The sequence below is a fragment of the Urocitellus parryii genome, chromosome 5, assembly GCF_045843805.1.
Source record: "Urocitellus parryii isolate mUroPar1 chromosome 5, mUroPar1.hap1, whole genome shotgun sequence".
NCBI lineage: Eukaryota > Metazoa > Chordata > Mammalia > Rodentia > Sciuridae > Urocitellus > Urocitellus parryii.
In genome coordinates, this window is record NC_135535.1 from 180,954,128 (window position 1) to 180,973,354 (window position 19,227).

The following is a 19,227-nucleotide window of genomic DNA, read 5'->3' on the forward strand; positions in this document are numbered from 1 at the left end:
CTCCCTCCCCCATTCTGATCTTCCTGTGAACCCACATGCATGAATCTGCACGCAGATCATAATAAAATATATGTAAAATGTCAACTGCTTATATCCTACCATTCCCATAAAGATAATGGTAGACTGCTACCTTCTGCTAAGACTGAATGTGGGCTAATGTCCATAAACAGAAATCTTTCTTTTAGGGTGGCTTAAAAATTGTGTGGTGAAGAAGACCTTGTTAGCTAAAATAAATACAGTATAAAATAAACTTGGTGGGATTTTTTAAATATTAGATTGAGACCCAGCAATGAAATGCAATATGTGAGGTAACACATGCTTGGAATCATGGAATTTCGTGGCTATAAACCTCTGAGCTATCCACCTGTGTTCTCCCCACTATTTTAAAGAGAACAAGAACAGATCCGAATGGCCAAGTGACTTGTCTAAAGTGGCACCACCAGTGAGTGTCCATCTGTGAAACACACACTGCTGTTCTCTTACGGACCCTAGGAAGACAGCAGTCCAAATTGGACAAGAATGAAAACATGATTCAGTGGTAAGTAGCTGTTCGCTCTTTATAGGGGCTTATTCTACACCAAGCCAGGGACAGCACAGACATTGACAATCACACGAACCCATTCCCTTACCAGAGGTCAGTCTGAAAGGTTGAAGGCCAAGGCGTCTTCGTGGGGAACTTAACCCAAGTGAAGCCTGCTCAGGTTAGCTGGGCACAGGCCCAGCATATTCCTCGAGAGCCCTACAATCCCCATGACACCATCATTTTTCTCTTTATAACATTCCCAACTGAAATTAAACCATAAACATAGAAAAAAATTTAAACACTGGGGAAATGCCTAAAACAAAAGTTTAAAATGTCCCCTTAGGGGCTGAGGCTCAGTGTAGAGTGCTTGCCTAGCATAGGTGGAGGCACTGGGTTCAATCCTCAGCACCAAAGAAAGAAAGAAAGTTACTTTGTCCATCTACAATTAAAAATATTTTTTAATGTCCCTGCATACCCAAAGGTGACCACTATCAACAATTTCTTATGTATCTTCCCCAAGAAAAAAAAGAAAAGAAAGGAAAGTTGATGTCAGCATAGATATGTTTCTTTTAAGGTAGACTTAAATAACATCATATGACACACTCTTCTGTATCTTAGGATTTTGCCCTTCATAAATCTGAGCCGACTTTTCGTAACAGTACAAAGAGCACAGACTCAACCTCTGTGAGGCTGGTGTGGTATTCCGTCACCCTGACAGAATGCTAATCTACCTAACTAGGCCCTGACCCAAGGAGGGTTTTTTTTGAAGTACAAACAAGCAGCCTGATTGGATTCCGTCTTCACGAGGGTGGCCGGGACCTCCATCTCACTAGCTCAGAGGGTAAACTGGTCATCTCAAGGACAGAAACCCTGTGATTAATCAAAACTCACTTGCCTTAATTGACCGTGTCTTTTGGAGCCTGGGAACATACCTAAACAGGTGGCAACACAGAAAGGGACAAAGAAGCAAGAGATCAGTGAGGGAAGGAAAGTAAAAGATACAGTGCACACAGCATACCAGCACCTACCAGTGCCCATTAACACTTTTTTGAATGAAGGACTGACCAGCAGATTGAATAAACAAGGAAATCAGGATAGTCATATTCTTTAACACATATGGCATGTAATGTATTAAAATATATCATATGTAATGATAGCTCCAAGTCTGAAAAGCAAACATTCTTTTCAAACTTTACTGTCCGATAATAGTAGCCACTGGCCACATGTGCCCATCAAATATTTGAAAGACGTGCTGTCTGTAAAACACATGCTAGATTTCAAAGATGAAAAAGGATGTAAAACAGCTCACTAGTTCTTATGCTGATTATATGTTGGAATGAGACTATTTCAGACATACGCCATGAAGTAAACCATAACATTAAAATTAATTTTGTCCATTTCATTTTACATTTTAAGTTTTTTAAACTGCAACTACTAGGAAATTTGTAATTGCACGTGTGGCATGTATGACTCATTTTTTAGAGAACACTAGGATGTAGACACCATTATAGCAATGACCGTCTGTTTTCTTGCTCTATCCCAGTCAACAACACTAGGTCCTGAGAAGAGTAGATGCCCAACAAATACCCATCGGATAAAGGCTGGCTCTGGAATCTAGATAAAGCAACAATTAGCCTTGGACTCCTTACCCCTTCCCTGCTTTTATGGAAAAGCAGCTGTGTGACCTTGGGTAAGTCACTGAGTCTGCCTGTGCCTAGTTTTTTTTTATCCTTAAGAAGGAGATAATCTTAACATCTGCCTTAGAGAAACTGCATGGACCAAATGCAATGATATCCATAAGATGGCAGGTCCCTCCAGAGTTCTAGTATTCTCTTCAAGTAACAGTCCCAGGAGAAGCGAGGTAAAAAAAAAAAAAAAAAAAACTTTACTAAAACAACATGGTCAGAAATTAATTGATAAAATTCCTACATCTGCTGTTTCCATCCTGGCATATGTTAGAAAATTTAGAAGACAGGTACAAACTTGAGATTCTCAGAGTAGCAGAAACTGGAGCATGCTTTTCCCCCTCTTCATGTAGCTCACCAAACGCGGTCAGCGAAAGAATCACAGATACTTTCTTTGAGGGGCCACAGAAGATCTAAGGTGAACATGAACAGGGAGCAGAAGCCCATCTCTGGGCAGCTGCTGAAGCAGCAGGGATGGCCAAGTTCACTGCCCCACCTGGAGCTCCCAGTCTTGCAGGAGATCCGTAATCCTGGGGTCTCAGAGGCCTCAGGGGTAACTTCCACTGACACAAAAATCTATGGTGGGCATCGGTCCTTATTTACCAGTTCAGGTGTAGTCAACAGTGAACCATGCGATCAGGAGCATGAACAGCCCCTCGCACCCCCCACATCCTCCCCTCCCCCATTCAACAAAGAGGTCAAGGTACCCAGCAGGGGAAACCCAAACGACTCTCGGACAGGCTATAGCTTTTTAGTGACAACAGAAAGATTTCGCCATCCCAGCTGGGCATCCTCTTCCCCAAATCAGAGATCATTTCACAAGGGGAGACGATATGGAGAAAGCACCCTGCAGAGGAGAGCAGCACCAAGGAGGCTGTGCAGAGCCAGCAGCAGAGTGGACGAACCCACAGCAGAGCAAGAGCAGACCAGCAACCCACACCCACAGAGCAGGGGAACCGCAGAACAAAAGCAGTCCATTTCCAAGAGGTCCAGCACCAGATTCTCCCCTTGCTCTCTGCAAGGCACCCCAGAAGCCCGGAAGCTGACCATAACTCACCATCCACGAGGCCACCACACCAAGAAGAGCGCAGCGACTTCCCCTTTGCTGAGAGGGTCTGACTCCCTTCCCTTCTCTATGAGTTACTGCCTGTGACGTGCCACAGTCACACTCTAAGCCCTAGGGACCACTGTCCTGTGACCTGCCTCAGGGCCTGAGTTACTGTTGGCTCCTCCAACCCTCAAACCAAAGGAGAGAACACTAGTCCTGGAGCAGAGCCCCAATCCCACCGTACAGCAGGGCCAACACCGAGGCGTTCTGAAATTCACATTCCCAGCACCAACCCCCAGGGACTCCGGTTCAGTAGGTCAGGGGTGGAGCCCAGGCACCTGCCCTGTAAACAAGGTACCAGGGCAGTACCGATGGCCAGCCCAGCTCGGGAGCCAATCACTAGAGAACTCCATGAAGCTTCATTTTTCTCTGATCCTTTCTCTTCTCCAACTTTACTTATTCCTTGTCTCAACACGCAAGAGGACAGTGGAGATGGAGAACAGAAGAAAGTGAGGTTCCAAAGTGAGCTGCCCCAAGCTTACCCAAGGCAGTCAACCTCTCTGAGCCCCAGTTTTCACATCCGCAAAATGGCAGTAAGACTACCTGCCCACACAGAAGAAATGCACATAGGACATCCTGCCATGTACAACAGAGTGGATAAACCTGGAGGACATCATGTTAAGTGAAATAAGCCAGACATGGAGACGAGTAGTGCATGATCTCACTGATACCTGAAACTAAAAATGTCACACTCAGAAGCAGATAATAGAATGGTGGCTACCAGGCCCAGAGCAAGGAAAGAAGGGGAGAAATGTCAGTGAAAGGGCTCAAACTTCCAATTATAAAATGAATGAATTCTGGCAGATTGAATGTATAGCATGGTGACTAGAGTTAATAGTAGTTTTTACTTAAAACTTGCTAAGAGTAGATGTTAAGGGTCCTACCCTCCCCCAACACACACACACACACACACACACACACACACACCCCACATAAATCTTTTTTAAAGAAAGATTTTTCTTAGTATTTATTTCTCTTAGTTGTACACAATGCATTTATTTTTATTTATTTATTTTTATGTGGTTCTGGGAATCAAACCCAGGGCCTTGCACGCACCAGGCAAGCATTCTACCACTGAGCCACAACCTCAGCCCCTACCACATAAATTTTTAACTGTGGTAATCATTTCATGGTGTATACTTACTGCAAATCATTGCAAACCTTGAATATATTCAATTTTTTTGTTAATTATACCTTGAATTATTCAATTTTTGTTAATTATACCTCAATAAAACTATAAAAACATAAATAAATACATTTAGGAAAAGACTTTAGAATCCATTTGATTAGCAGAAAGCATTTTTCAATATCCCTACTGTTTTTCTTTTAAATTTCAGTCTAATATGAAAATTAGGATGCTAATATCAACAAAGGAAGGCCCGATGTGGACACCTCCCTCCATAATTTTTCATGGGAACCAAGGGTGAAATACATTACAATTTTTGGGTGTCATCAGAGCTCTGAAACACAAAGGTCAAGGAGCGGGGGTGGGGTGGGGAGCAGCAAACATAAAATAATGCAAAGAAAAAGGGAAACAAGGGCTGGGGTTGTGGTTCACATGTGAGGTGCTGCATTCGATTCTCAGCATCACATGAAAATAAATAATAAATAAAATAAAGAGATTGTGTCCAACTACAAAAAAATTAACAACAACAACAACAAAAAGCAAACAAGATCTCCACTGTAATACCAAATCAAAGTGGCAGAAGTAGGTTCAGGGCTTCCCGCCATCCTCAGCATACCCATGCAACAACAGATGAGAACTTCTGAAGTAAAACTCAGCATCGCCCACTGAGTCCTTTCCCACACAGTCTCACAGAATCTATTTTTGTATTCCAGTGAGATTTGCAGCAAAGAATAGAGCTCCAGTAAAAGAGGAAATAATTGCTGTGCCGTACCTGGGGTTTTCTCACTTCCTTATTTGAAAATAATCACCCAACAAGTCCAAAAAATTCAGAATGGTACACTCTTCTACACACTGACATATATCATTGCAGACATTTTGGAACTAAACCAAGTCAGCTGAAAGGTTCTGGGTCATTTGCCATCTTCTTACAAAACTTATAATGTTATATTTCAGCACAAGGAGCCAGAATAAACCTTCCCAATCATCTGGTCCAACCCCATCCTTTTACAAATGAAGAACATGGGAAATAAGCTGGCTGCTCCAACCCACCAAAGACCCTAATTAAAACATCTGCTCAATCTTAAGGTGGCTGCCAAATTCGGAGAGGGGGTGGGAAATAAAGTTAAACCTCCCAAACATTTTTAGTGGAATAGTAATGATGATCAAGGGGCCTATTAAATGACAAAAGAGGAAGGTTCATAGCAGCAGTAGTACCCCCGTCTCAAAGTCTGGGCCACTTATGTCTGGAGAACTGAGAGATGAACAACTGTCAGAGTGAACATGATAAATCTGTGAGGGGAGGAAGAGAATGCAGGGACCTAATCACCACACACTGGCCTGAGTTATACCTAAACCAATGGATGCCCAGTAGTCTCCCTGCCCTGATGGGATGCTGCCTCATTTCCAGAAAGGTGAAGATTTGAGAAAATGGTTCGTGCACAGCAGAGGTACATGGCTACTGACCCCACAAGAGAGGGGCAGTTTAGACCTTGGCCACCAACAGCAGCAGCACCAGGGAGCTTATGAGAAATGCAGAATTTTAGCTCCACCCCCAAGTCAGAGTCAGACTATGCACATTGACAAAATCCCCAGGCCCTTCTGTGCACAGAAAAGTTTGGAGAAGCCTTTCTTTATCTAACACAGCAGAAAACTAAAGTGTACCTGACTACCTGGAACCACCTTTAACCTAAGTTTCCACGCCCATCTTCTCTTTCCTATAATTTCATTTGTCCCTGTAGCCATTGATTCTGAACTGTAGAGACTTCCCACTAAGCAGCTTATTTTAATCGCCCATCAAAATAATTTCTTTCTGATGAGAGGTTATTTGTTCTCAGAACAGAAACACCACTGTGAAACATTTCATTCTTTCCGAAACACTTGACGTTAAAAGCTCACAGTAGACTGAGACAGAGTCTTTATTTAAAAAAGTAAAATATTAGAGGAGATCAAGTTTTCCAGGCATTTCATCACTGGATGCTTCCAAACAGTATTCAAAGAATTCTTTTTACTACGTTGTATGTGTGCGTGCACCTGCGCGCATTGGGGATTGAACTAAGTAAGGGCTTCATGCATCCTAAGCATGCACTCTACCACTGGGCTACACTCACAGTCCTTAATTTTTAATAACATCACCACTGTGATGTTTTAAAGAACAATCCTTTAGAGAGTCCAGTGTGAGGTGCCAGTACAATGACAATATATCCATGGAGCTCTGAATGAGGGGTAGGCGGTTCACATTCTGCCCATGAGGTCAGAATGGACTGCTACCATGACATAAACTCATCTGCAGAAACAACCATTTGGGTCTGTTCTTCTTTGGGTCTGTGTAGGTAGCTCCCCCAGCAATGAAATGCCATCATGCACATATGAATTATGTGCTTTTTCTATCATCATGTCCCTCTAAAGTAAAGAGAAACAACCTCTAGGAAAACTACCAATCCAGATCCCAGACATTTCGGGTGAGACATCTTTTTCATTAACAGTCATTTCTATTACAAAGTGAGCAAGGCTCTATGTTAAGAGACCTGCTCAAGTTTACGGGTTTAGAGTAGGCTATTCCCGTGATGAGAGCACCTTGGGAAGCTACGCTATCTTTTTAAGGTCACTAAGAATTCATAAATTCTTGATTCATTTTCATCAGATGGGTCAGGATTGGACGAGTCGAATTAAGGCCCAAGTCACACCAGGGATCACTGAGGCACAGTTAAATGAAGCCCATAATTTTCCAAGCTCCTGGGTTAGTGTCAGGAGACTAGATGATCCATGCATAGCCCACAGCAAGGCAAAAAACAGAAGACCAAAAGAGGAAGAGAGGCCGTGACATGCATCCATCCGGGTATGTCTTCTGCTACTGTTAATCAGAGCATGTGTCACACTTCCTGGGGACACTGACGTTACTATCTCTGGCCGAAAGGATTGGAATTTTCACACTTTAAAAGGAGAAGCAGGGCAAGAGACAGAAGCTAGGCTGGCGGGCAGCAGAGAGGAGGAGGGCTGCTTCTCCATAAACATGTTCTCCAAAAGGGACGCCTTTTCATCAGAAATGTCAGGGTCATGTGACAATAACACGGAATTGACCAAGCATGAGGGCTGGCAGCCGCGTTCCTCACTCCTATCCCAAACTGAGTCTCTGCCTTCCACCCTGGCTGCTCTCCATGCTGGAACCTGTCCTGTGTCTTGCAAGGCATAGAAAATTCCAGAAACAAGGCTTTTGCCCTAGTATAGAACACCAGAGAAGAAATCCTTACCTTCAGAAATGGCCTTCCTCATGGCCTCCAGGTAGATCTCAGGCTCGTCATCACAGGTGAGCTCCTGCCAGTGGGCCCAGTTGGGGAAGAAGTGCGAGAATTCCTCCTCACTGCCCTGAACCCCACACAGCAGCCTGACCACGCGTCGCGGCGGCTGGAAGGCCCTCTGCAGCACAGGCAGCAGCGCAGGCTGGTAGAAGTGCTGCACCAGCTCTGCAGACAGCAGCACCAACACGCAGCGGGGGCTCAGGAAGAGGCGCAGGTCCTCGGCAGAAAAGGAGGTCTGGGGGCCCAGCCGATGTGTCAGCATCTTCTGGCTGCGGACCTGCCGACTAGTCAGGAAAAGGTCCTGGAGGTATTGGCACCATTCCTCTGCATCCGGGCTGTAGATTATGAGGATGTCACATCTTCTGGGCACCCCTGGGCAAGAAGGAGGCAGGGACGCTTGTTAACACACTTGCTCCTTCTAGGAGGTTTCCCACAACCAGCAAGGACGTAGCGTCCAGGCAAGGGGCCTGGCACCAGTTGTCATCCACTTCCCGCAGTAAATGTGTGCCAGTCATTCCTCCCAGGCAGCAGAGGTGCAGTCTGGGATTACAACTGCAATAATTGTAGCAACAACAACATTGCATAGCTCTCACTGTTTCCTGCTCTCTTTTTAGCACACTGCCTATGTAAGGTGCCCCTCCCCACACCTGGTCTGTAACATGAACTTTCTTCTTCTCCCTCTATTAAAGTACAAATGCAGAAACAGGGGCCAAAGGGGCTTTGGGGATCACTTGGACCAACTCTCATTTGCACATGAAAGAAACACTTGTCTGGGAATATTAAGGGTCTTGCTCGAATTCACACTCAGCAAATTGGTGGCACAGTTGGGATGCACACTCGGTGACTCTGGGCTGCCAGTCCAGGCTTTGGCCAGCCCCTGCTGCCTCCCCTCAGGAACTCCGTCAAGAATCTTCTAATTCATCAAGGAAAGAAAACCTCAGGCCGACATCCCTAATAAACATTGACGCAAAAATTCTCAACGAATGCTAGCAAATCGCATATAAAAACATATTAAAAAGACAATTGAGTGGGGTTCATCCCAAGGATGCAAGGTTGGTTCAACATACAGAAATCAATAAACATAATTCACCACATCAACAGATTTAATGACAAGAATCACATGATTATCTCAATAGATGCAGAAAAAGCATTTGACAAAAATTAGCATCCACTCATGCTCAAAACACTTAAAAAAAAAAAACTAGGAATAGTCAGGACATACCTCAACAATTTAAAAGCTATAAACACTGAACCAAGGCCAACGCCATTTTAAATGGAGAAAAACTGAAAGCATTCCCTCTAAAAACTGGAACAAGACAGGAATGCCCTCTCTTACCACTCCTATTCAACATAGTCCTCGAAACCCTAGCCAGAGCAATCAGATGAAAGAAAGAAATTAAAGGGATATGAATAGGAAAAGATATATCAACTGAAAGAGAAATTAGGAAAATTACTCCTTTTATAATAGACTAAAAAAAAATGGGAATCAACCTAACCAAAGAGGTGAAAGACCTCTACAATGAAAACTACAGAATACTAAAAGAAATTGAAGCAGACCTCATAAAATTGAAAGATCTCCCATGTTCCTGGATAGACAGAATTAATATTATCAAAATGGCCATACTACCAAAAGTGCTATACAGATTTAATGCAAGGCCTATAAAGATCCCAATGACATTCTTCATAGAAATAGAAAAATCAGTCATAAAATTCGTTGGGAAAAATAAAAAGCCCAGAATAGCCAAAGCAATCCTTAGCGCAAAAAGTGATGCAGAAGACATCATAATACCAGACCTGAAATTATACTACAAAGCTATAGTAACAAAACCAGCATGGTATTGGCACCAAAACAGACATGAAGACCAATGGAACAGAATAGAAGAAACAGAGACAAACCTATATAAATAAGTTATCTCATCCTAGACAGAGGCGCCATAAACATACAGTGGAGAAAAAAACAGCCTTTTCAACAAATGGTGCTGGGCAAACTGAAAATCCATATGTAATAGAATGAAATTGAACCTCTATATCTCACCCTACACATGTGGATCAAGGACCTAGGCATTAGACCACAGACTCTGCACTTACTAGAAGAAAAATTAGACCCAACTTTCCAACATGTTGGCTTAGGAACCAAATTTCTCAACAAGACTCCTAAAGCACAAGAAGTTAAATCAAGAATCAATAAATGGGATGATATCAAACTGAAAAGTTTCACAGCAAAGGAAACAATCAAGAACATGTACAAAGATCCTACAGAATGGGAGAAAAATCTTTGCCACCCGAACCTTAAATAAGGCATTAATTTCCAGTACATACAAAGAGCTCAAAAAACTTAAGAAAAATAAGTAACCCAATCAATAAATTGGTAAAGAAACCGAACAAACACTTCTCAGAAGGTGATATACAATCAACCAACAAATGTATGAAAAAATGTTTCAACATCTCTAGAAATTAGAGAAATGAAAAGATTCCATCTCATTCTAGTCAGAATGGCAATTATAAAGAATATAAGTAACAATAAATGTTGGGGAGGATGTGGGGAGAAAGGTACACTCATACATTGTTGGTGGGACTGTGAATTGGAACAACCTCTATGGAAAGCAGTATGGAAATTCCTTAAAGAACTTGAAGTGGAACCACCATTTGACTCAGATATCCCACTCCTTGGTCTATACCCAAAGGACTTAAAAACAGCATTTCTTCAGTGATGCAGCCACATCAATGTTTATAGCAGCTCAACTCATAATAGCCAAGCTATAGAAACAACCTATGTATCCCCCAATGGATACACGAATAAAGAAAATGTGGCATATATACACAATGAAATATTATTCGGCTATAAAGAAGAATGAAATTATGGCATTTGCCGGTAAATGGATGGAACTGGAGAATATCATACTAAGTGAAATAAGTCAATCCCCAAAAAACAAAGGCAGACTATTCTCTCTGATTTGTGAATGCTAACCCAAAACAATAAAGGTTGGGGAGGGGAATAATAGAAATCCATTGGATTAGACAAAGGGAAATGTAGAAGATTAACTATTAACATAGGTTAGTACAGCTCTGGGTTCTTGTCTCCACTGTTTTAATCCACGGTTTGGGGAATGATTTGGAAGAGATGAACACAGTGTCCACACATCTCTTAATGAGGCTGGACCCTTCCTCCTCATCACAGAAGAAAGGTGGTCACATTTTGTGAAACTGAGAAATCATCGAAGTTGTAGATTTTCACCATTAAATGACATTCCTAGACCACAGATCACTGAGCAGTTCCAAGAGAGGAGGTCACAGGCAGACCTGGGGAAAGACCAGGAAGCTCGAAGCTCTGAAGAGATCATGGGAGGACTCCACTTTCTTGCCCCTATCCACCCTTATATTCAAAGTTTAAAAACAATAAAAATGTAAGCCGGGCAAAGCATCAAAGGCCTATAATCCCAGCAGCTCAGGAGGCGGAGGAAGGAGAACCACAAGTTCAAAGCCAATCTCAGCAATTTAGCGAGGCGCTAAGCAACTCAGTGAAACCCTGTCTCTAAAAAAAATATAAAAAAGGATGGGGATGTGGCTCAGTGGTCGAGTCCCCCTGAGTTCAATCCCTACCCACCCCTCCCCTGCCAAAAAAAAAAAATTGAAAATGTAAACCCAAAACTGTTCTGATTTCCCCTAGGATAATATTACAAAACAAAAATTTTAATACAAATAAAACCAAAGCTTGGAGTTCTTTCTTTTGGGAACCCTGCTTCTCTGGATCCCTAATCAAGTGTTAATATAAAACCTAATTGGCTGATTAGCAGGAATAAGTGGATCAGCCTGGGAATACTTCCTGAGGGAATGTGCGCAAACTTTTTAAGTCATCAGAAGATGATATGAAACGGGAGAAAACCAGGGAGCGATTCAGATGATGGCGTGGACATGCGTGGCTCCTCAGGGAACTCAACTCCAAGCCCCCTCCACTTCCTCACTTGTGAATAAAACAGTCCTTTTCAGGAATGCTTAGTGTGATTCCAAAATTGAAGCAGATGAAGGACAAAATAAATTTGAATGTGCCAATGTTGCAGACTTCCGTTAAAAAAAAAAAAAAATCTTTGCTGAGTGGGTCTTTTTTTTTTTCCTCCTTTTCTTTCAGGGTAGAATATTTATATCTCAACAAAAACATAATTTCAGGTCCATAGAAGACATAAAAATTAACAAAGCTACCAAAGTATAGAACTTGCAGTGAGAAAAGCAGTTAAAGTGTCAGAATACATTTCCATTTTTTTCTGTCCCTCTTTATTATGGCTGTTTTATCCTAAAAGGCAAATGTTCTAAGTGGGAAGTGTTATTGTAAACGAGTTTGCATGATCATGAGTCATCAGATAGGAAATGTATAAGACTTCACATCTCACTACAATATTAAGGATGCAAGGTTATAGACGCTGAGCTCATACAAAAAAATAAATGCAAAAACAAGAAAGGGTAGCCACTACCTCTTTCCCCATACAGATATTCTACAAAGTACCATGTCAGCAATTTGGGCAAATAAGCAGAAGGAGAATAAGACTTCAGAAAGGGATAGCTGTGGCCCCACACAATAGTGATGAAGAACCAAAGGGTGATGCCTTCAACAGGACTGACAAATGATGGCAAGAAAGTAAAGCAGCAGGAAGAGGATTTCCTGGAACATAAGAACCATTAGAAGGCAAGGTGGAGCCAGGCATGGTGGTGCACCCCTGTCATCCCAGTTACTGTGGAGGATGAAGCAATGTGTCAATGTTGCAGACTTCCATTTAAAAACAATCTCTTTAGGGCTGGGGTTGTGGCTCAGTGGTAGAGCACTCATCTAGCATGTGTGAGGCCCTGGGTTCGATCCTGAGCACCACATAAAAATAAATAAATAAAATAAAAGTATTGTGTCCAAGTACTTCTAAAAAATAAATATATTTTTTTTTAAAATCTTTTTATGGAAAAGGTAGGAGGATCACAAGTTCAAGGCCAGTCTAGGCAACTTAATGAGACCTTAAGCGACTTAGCAAGACCATATCTCAAAAATAAAAACTAAAAAGGGCTGGATGTTGCTTAGTGGTAAAGTGCCCCTGGGTTCAATCCTTGGTACCAAAAAAAAAAAAAAAGCAAGGTGTTTCAGCACTAATTTAGCAGAAAAGAACAATTGTATGCTGCCCTGAAGACCATGTGGCCATGAAATTACTCCAATTGTATGAGAAGGATTTAGTGACCCAAAAGTAAAGTGTCATTTTTAATGAATACCACTGGAGTCACTCTGGATGCTGCTCACCAGCTCCTGCTCTCTGGAACAGCATGTCACAATACTTGGTATTCATTAAAGACTTAAGTTTAAATTGTCATTCAGCACTGAACACCGACATGTGCCAGTCACTCTGCTAAGCACCTCAAGTGTGTTCTCTCATTAAATCCTTGGAACATCCACCAATATTAAAACTCACTAAAGATTAGCTACTGCTCAAGATCACACTGTTTGCCCCTGATCAAGATTTGAACCCAGATCCAACTGACTCCAAAGCCAATGCTTTTAATTTCTTTTTTGGGGGAGTGGTGGTACCCAGGGATTGAACTCGATCACTGAGCCACATCCCCAGCCCTGTTTTGTATTTTATTTAGAGACAGGGTCTCACTGAGATGCTTAGCACCTTGCTTTTGCCAAGGCTGGCTTTGAACTCGTAATCCACCTGCCTCAGCCTCCCAAGCTGCTTGGATTACAGGCGTGTGCCACCACACCTGGCCTGTGCTTTTAATTTCTAAGATGTGTCTTGTTTTTAAAGTCAAGAAAATGCAGAATATAATTTAGAAAATATAATTAACACACATCTATCACCATTGGTTCCAAATATTATTGTCCAATAAAAGAAACCTGGGCTCCTTAGGGAAATGACTGATTCTAGGATTACATATGGGGGGCAGGAAATATACAAAAAGAGCCTGGAGCATCTTGTAGTGCCAGAAAGTAAGAAAGAGCTCAAAAATATAATGACAGGCATATATCAAAGGGACACAAGACTCAACTGGAAGAATTCCAGATAGCCAAAGCTGAACCAATATGAGCAACAAAATAAATAATATTGAATTATAATGCAAAGTATAAAATAAATATCCATGAGTTATTAAATAAATTGGGGAAATGAGACAAATCTCCCATGCAGAAGAACTCCAAATAATTTATGTAGATAACTCCACCTTCAGGCAAGAAGAGCATAATGTTTAAGTGTAGGCTGTGCAGAGTGAGCTCTTTCCAATGAGCACAGTACGGAAAGGAAAAGAGAAAAAGTAACTTCACAGTAGAGAAATCTGGCAAACACTGTCTCAGTTCAGTGATCAAGGTCAATATCAACAACCATAAACCATGCTCTGTAAGCCTTGATAGGACTGATAAAAAAGGCACTTTAACTCTGTGCTCTTCCTTCCCCCAAACCATCATCTAAGTCTAATTATAAGAAAAATATCAGACAAATGCCAACTGAGAGACATTCCACAAAATCATTCCTCAAAATTGTTAAGGCCATCAAAACCAGGGAAAATTCCAGACAGGAAGAGTATAAGGAAACATCGCTACTAAATGTAACTTCGTATCTGGGGTGGGATCCTGGAACACCAAAAGGGCATTGTCTAAAAGCTGAGGAAATCTGAATCCAGCACAGACTAGTTAAAAATAAGTTATCAATCCTGGTTCATTAATTGTAGCAAATGCACCACACTAATAGAAGATGCTAATATATTCAGAGAAACTGTGTTTACTGTATATGGAAACTCTCTGTCCTATCTTTGAAGTTTTTCTGGAAATATAAAACTGTTCTAAAATAAAAGTTTATTAGAAATACAATTGAAATTAAAAAAAAAAACAACACTTCAGAGGTCAGCCTCTGCTCTATGGTGAACAGCTATTTACAAAGGCTCATTCCTGGAGTACCAGTGTTAAATTCTATCCCCCATTGGGTATGAGTGTTTGAGGAGAGCTGGGTGAGGTGGTGCACATCTGTAATTCTGGCAACTCGGCAGCTGAGGCAGGTGGATCACGAGTTCCAGGCCAGCCTGGGCAACTGAGTGAGACCCTGTCTCAAAATAAAAAATAGAAAGGGCTGGGAGTGTGGCTCAGTGGTAGAGCACCCCTGGGTTCAAACTCCAGTAATGTGGAAAACAAATGTATTTGAGAAGGAAGTGGTTATTGCCTCAAACTAGTTTATATCACAACCTATTTAGACGCTTGTAGGGTGACTAAATACACCAAATCTGGACAAATGTTGCCTCAGAGTCAATGAGGACAATGAAATCTACCATCTTCCTGGATTCTGCTGTGCTACCGAAACTGAAAGCTGGGGAAGTTATACAAAAGTCCAAAGTAGAAGTTCAAGTTCCTCCCTGATACACTAGGTAACAACACAGGATTGAATGCTTGGTCAGCAGTTCTGCCTTGTGTAGGGAACACACAGCTTTTTTTTCAATTATAATTCCCTTCCTTTAAATCGTAAGTCATTTCCCCCCATGCTCTGAAATTTTTTCTCTCATTTTTTGATTTATCAGAGAAACTAAGAACCAGCAAGGAGGGGCTGGGGTTGTGGCTCACTGGTAGAGCACTGGCCTAGCATGTGTGAGGTACTGGGTTCCATCCTCAGCACCACATATAAATAAATAAAATAAAGATATTGTGTTCAACTACAACTAAAAATAAAAAAATTAAAAAAAAAAAAAACAGCAAGGAGTCTACAAACACAGGACAGAACCAAGAAAAGCTCTCTGTTCTTGTAAAGCCTAAAGAGCAGGGTTGGCTATAGAGGGGAATGGAGAGTGGTGGAGGAAGGGGCAACAGGGGAGTCCCAATGATGGGAAGAAATACATGACTGAAAGAATCTGAAATGATTCATTAAATCTGGATCATTAAATGATTCAGAATCCCTTGGAGAAAACTCCAGGGAGGAAGTGCCAGGAAGCTTCTCAGCCCACCCAGTCCAGAGCGTTTCTTTAGCTCTCAGATGACTGGCACCCTGTCCATCTGCCTGGATTCTCATGTTTGAATATGAGCACCATAAATCAGGAAGGTGATCATGTGAGAGAGAGAGAGAGAGAGAGAGAGAGAGAGAGAGAGAGAGAGATCTGGAAATGAACCATACAAGAAGCTTCCTATCTCTGAAAGCATTTTAATTTAGAAACTTGGCAAAAGTACGGAAAGACCTCAAAGGTCAGATGGAGGTAAGATGACAAAAAAAGAAAAAAATAACTAAAAGTCCCTTCCAGCCTGATGGTGCTGTAAGTCCAGGTGTGACAGAGGACCTGGAGATAAGAAAAGCCATGGAGAGAGCAGGCAGGACAAGGATGAGAGCTTTCCCTACAATTCAGAGGCTGACACACAGAGGAGAGGGCTCTAGTCTTCCCCTGTCACAGTTCTGTCCCTTGGAAAAGTCACAGCTTCTCTCCTGTCTCACTAGGCAACACCAAGGTGCCACCAGGCCCTAGAAACCGATTCCATTTTATCTTGTTCCCCAAGCTTCCTTCAGAGACAAGGAGACACGATTCTCCAGAATTTCAAGAAACAAACACGTGTTTCAGGAAATAAAAGACCAATGCTTACCCTTCAGAGGAAGGGAATTTAAGAAGACCAGAGGATTAGGCAACAGAAAGGAATGAGGTATGACCCAAACTGAGGTCGGGTGAAAACATGATGCTGGTGAAGGAAGCCCATCACCAAAGAACACACACCATGTGATCTCATGCATGTAAAAGCCCAAAGCAGGGAAATACACAGAGACAAAGACCTTCGGGCCTGGAGAGGAGGGGAGAATGGGTGGGAGGAAAAAAACCAGAGTACAGAGTTTCTTTTTGAGGTGATGAAAATTCTCTACACTTGACTGAAATTGACCATCTTATGTGATGGTGTCTTCACACCTCTGTGAAGACACTTAAAACCACCAAAGTGTACATTTTAAATGGGTGAACTGCCTGGTATGTGAAAATAACCCAATAAAGCTGTTTTTAAAGTAAGGTGACCATATGGAAAGACGGCCCAGATGACTCCTGAGCCTACAGCATCCTGGCAAGAGGCATGGCTTTTCCACTATGACCCGCTCCCATGAGTCCTTGTCCTACGGACCTCAAGTTTCCCCAGGGACTCCAGGGGGCCAACTCCCATTGCAGCACCTGGCTGGGTCTTACCACAGAGGGTGCTGAGAGCAAGAGGGTCTGACAGCTCTAACCATTACAGATGTCTCTGACCTCTGGGCTCCCCATCTGAACTGGAACACCCCCCTTTCAAACCCTTAAGCTATGCCCACTGGACACACACACACACACACACACACACACACACACGACACTGATGAGAGAGAGCAGTTTGCTTGGTCTCCTGTGCTGAAAGCCTCTCCTGATTTGCTGTTTCCTGTACACAGCAGCCCAGGACCTGTTTCCAGCCATGAAAGGAGGCAGGTGCCTCAGTGGCTTGTCTCCTCCCACATCACCCACCTGTCCCAGCCACTCTGGTCCTCTCCCTATTTCTTAAACACATGTGGACCCCTTGCCTGGTCCATTCTCCCTCACAGGGTACCCTCCCTTTCTTTTTCCATGTGTGGGCTTCAATTTCCCTTTCTCCATGAAGTCTAACCTGCTGTCTCCATTTAAAATTCTAACCCATCCTCCTTACCTCTCGCTCCTGTTTTCCCATAGTACAGATCATACCAAGTACTTGCCTTTCCTGCTCAGTAAACTCCCTGGGGAGCATGGCTTTTGTCTTCTTTGTTTCCTCAATGGACACCTGACTCCTAGAATACTGCCAGAAAACAGTAAGCATTCCAATGAATGAACTCCCTCTCTAGAACTCTGCTTTAGCTTTCAAATGGAACACCTGGACCACCAGTCTATTATTATCACAGGCTCCTTACTCGAAATACATCTTCTTCTAACCTCCAGAGCCCAGCCAAGGAGCCATCCTCCCACCCCCTAAAACAATGAGCCTGTATCACCAAAGCTAACAGAACTTTCACCCTTGGCCTTTCCTACCCTATCCCTGCTTCCAAAGCACCATGACGAGGCTAGACCTTGGCAGATCTGGAGAGAGCTGGCTCTTCATCCTAGCACCTGCTCACATCCTCCAAGAACAGTGCCTTCCACTGTTTTTTTGTTTATTTTTTATTTCATTCTGTTTTCACATCTTGTCTCTACTAAAACATCCTAAGACAGGCTGGGAAAATAAATGTAGACTTGTTTGCAAACATGGTAACTCTATCTCGTCTCATCTAGTAATTCCCTGTTTACTTTTTGTTTTCACCATAATACCATAAACTCGTGGAGAAGAGAAATTGGGCTGTCCTGGTCACCAGTGAGAACACAGTACGTGTATGATATCCACTGGAGTACATAGTAAGAGCTCATGAGTTGTCTCTGATCATTATCACTATCATGTGGCTTGTCCTGGGTCTCAGTGAGTGACTGCCAACTATGGTAAGTGACTTACCAGAAAGGAGCCCCAGACCACACAGAAAAAGTCTTCTGGCTCTTTCTAATGGGAAGATTTACTCAGCTCCCCCTACTACCCAAAGTTCTGCAAAAGACACAGGAAAAGTAGTTCAAGAAATTGTGTTCCCAGATTCCTAACAAAATTCCAGGGTAAAAAACGCAAAACCTGGGATGGATGGAGAGGAAGGGAGCTTGGGAAGCTGGTTCCAGGACCACCTCTGATCATCTCCCAGCATCGCTTAGGACTGTGTGAGCGCCCCCTATCGGTACGATGAGACCCTAAGAGAAGCTTTCCGCCGGTGTAGACAACTCGGTCCTCCACCTTTCTTTCACTCGTCTCTAAGTTCACAGAGTTGGTGGGACTGAAGGAAATGACCCTCAGAAGCTCCAAGAGGCTGAACTGGAGGAAGAAAAGGAGACTTAAAGCCCAGCGTCGCTAGAGTCTGGCAGGAGTTGAAGAGAATCGCTCAACAGTCTGGGAATAGGAACATGGGAAAGTTGGGGTGGAAAGTTTGCAACTAGGAACAGAGAGAAAACCAGACACCACACAAGATCCCCGCAAACAGAAGCGAGAGAGGGAGAACGCCCCGAAGGGTGCGGGTGGGCGCCAGAGGGCGGCACGGGGACAAGGTGCGCGCGAGTGGGGAGGCTCCGGGGAGCGCCCGCGCGCTGTCACCGACCCACCTGAGGCTGCCATGTCGCGGGGGGCAGTTCACATCCCCTGCTTAAAGCGTGCCCGGTGCTCGGTACCCGGTGCTTGGAGATGTGTCCGAGCGGTGTCCGTCCCTGGGCGCGGGGCGGGAGTGGCAACCGGCTCCGCGCAGGACCAGCGTCTGCTCTAGCGCTTCCTCCAGACAGGCTGCGAGGACTCGCCGCGAGGGCGTGTCCACAAGGCCCGCCCCGCCTGAGGGACTCGGCTGTGGCACCTGCACCCGAGGCAGTTGGGGAGGGGAAGTGAGAACCTACGCGGACCCCAAGGCTGGCCCGCTCCCTGCACGGCCCAGTACGCGGGGGAAGAGAGGAGGCAGGGGCTTCGC

At 43.4% G+C, this 19,227-nt stretch overlaps 1 protein-coding gene across 1 annotated transcript in view; it reads right to left on the minus strand.

Moving 5' to 3' along the window:
• Positions 1–18,887, minus strand: part of Pik3ap1 (phosphoinositide-3-kinase adaptor protein 1) — a 114,433-nt gene extending 95,546 nt beyond the window's left edge. Inside the window, exons 1-2 of the mRNA XM_077799111.1 lie at positions 18,875–18,887; positions 7,691–8,110 (exon numbers count right to left, since the gene is read on the minus strand). Of these exons, the coding sequence (XP_077655237.1) occupies positions 7,691–8,110; positions 18,875–18,887 (433 nt within the window). The remainder of the gene's footprint in view (positions 1–7,690; positions 8,111–18,874) is intronic.
• Between the last annotated feature and the right edge of the window lie 340 nt (positions 18,888–19,227).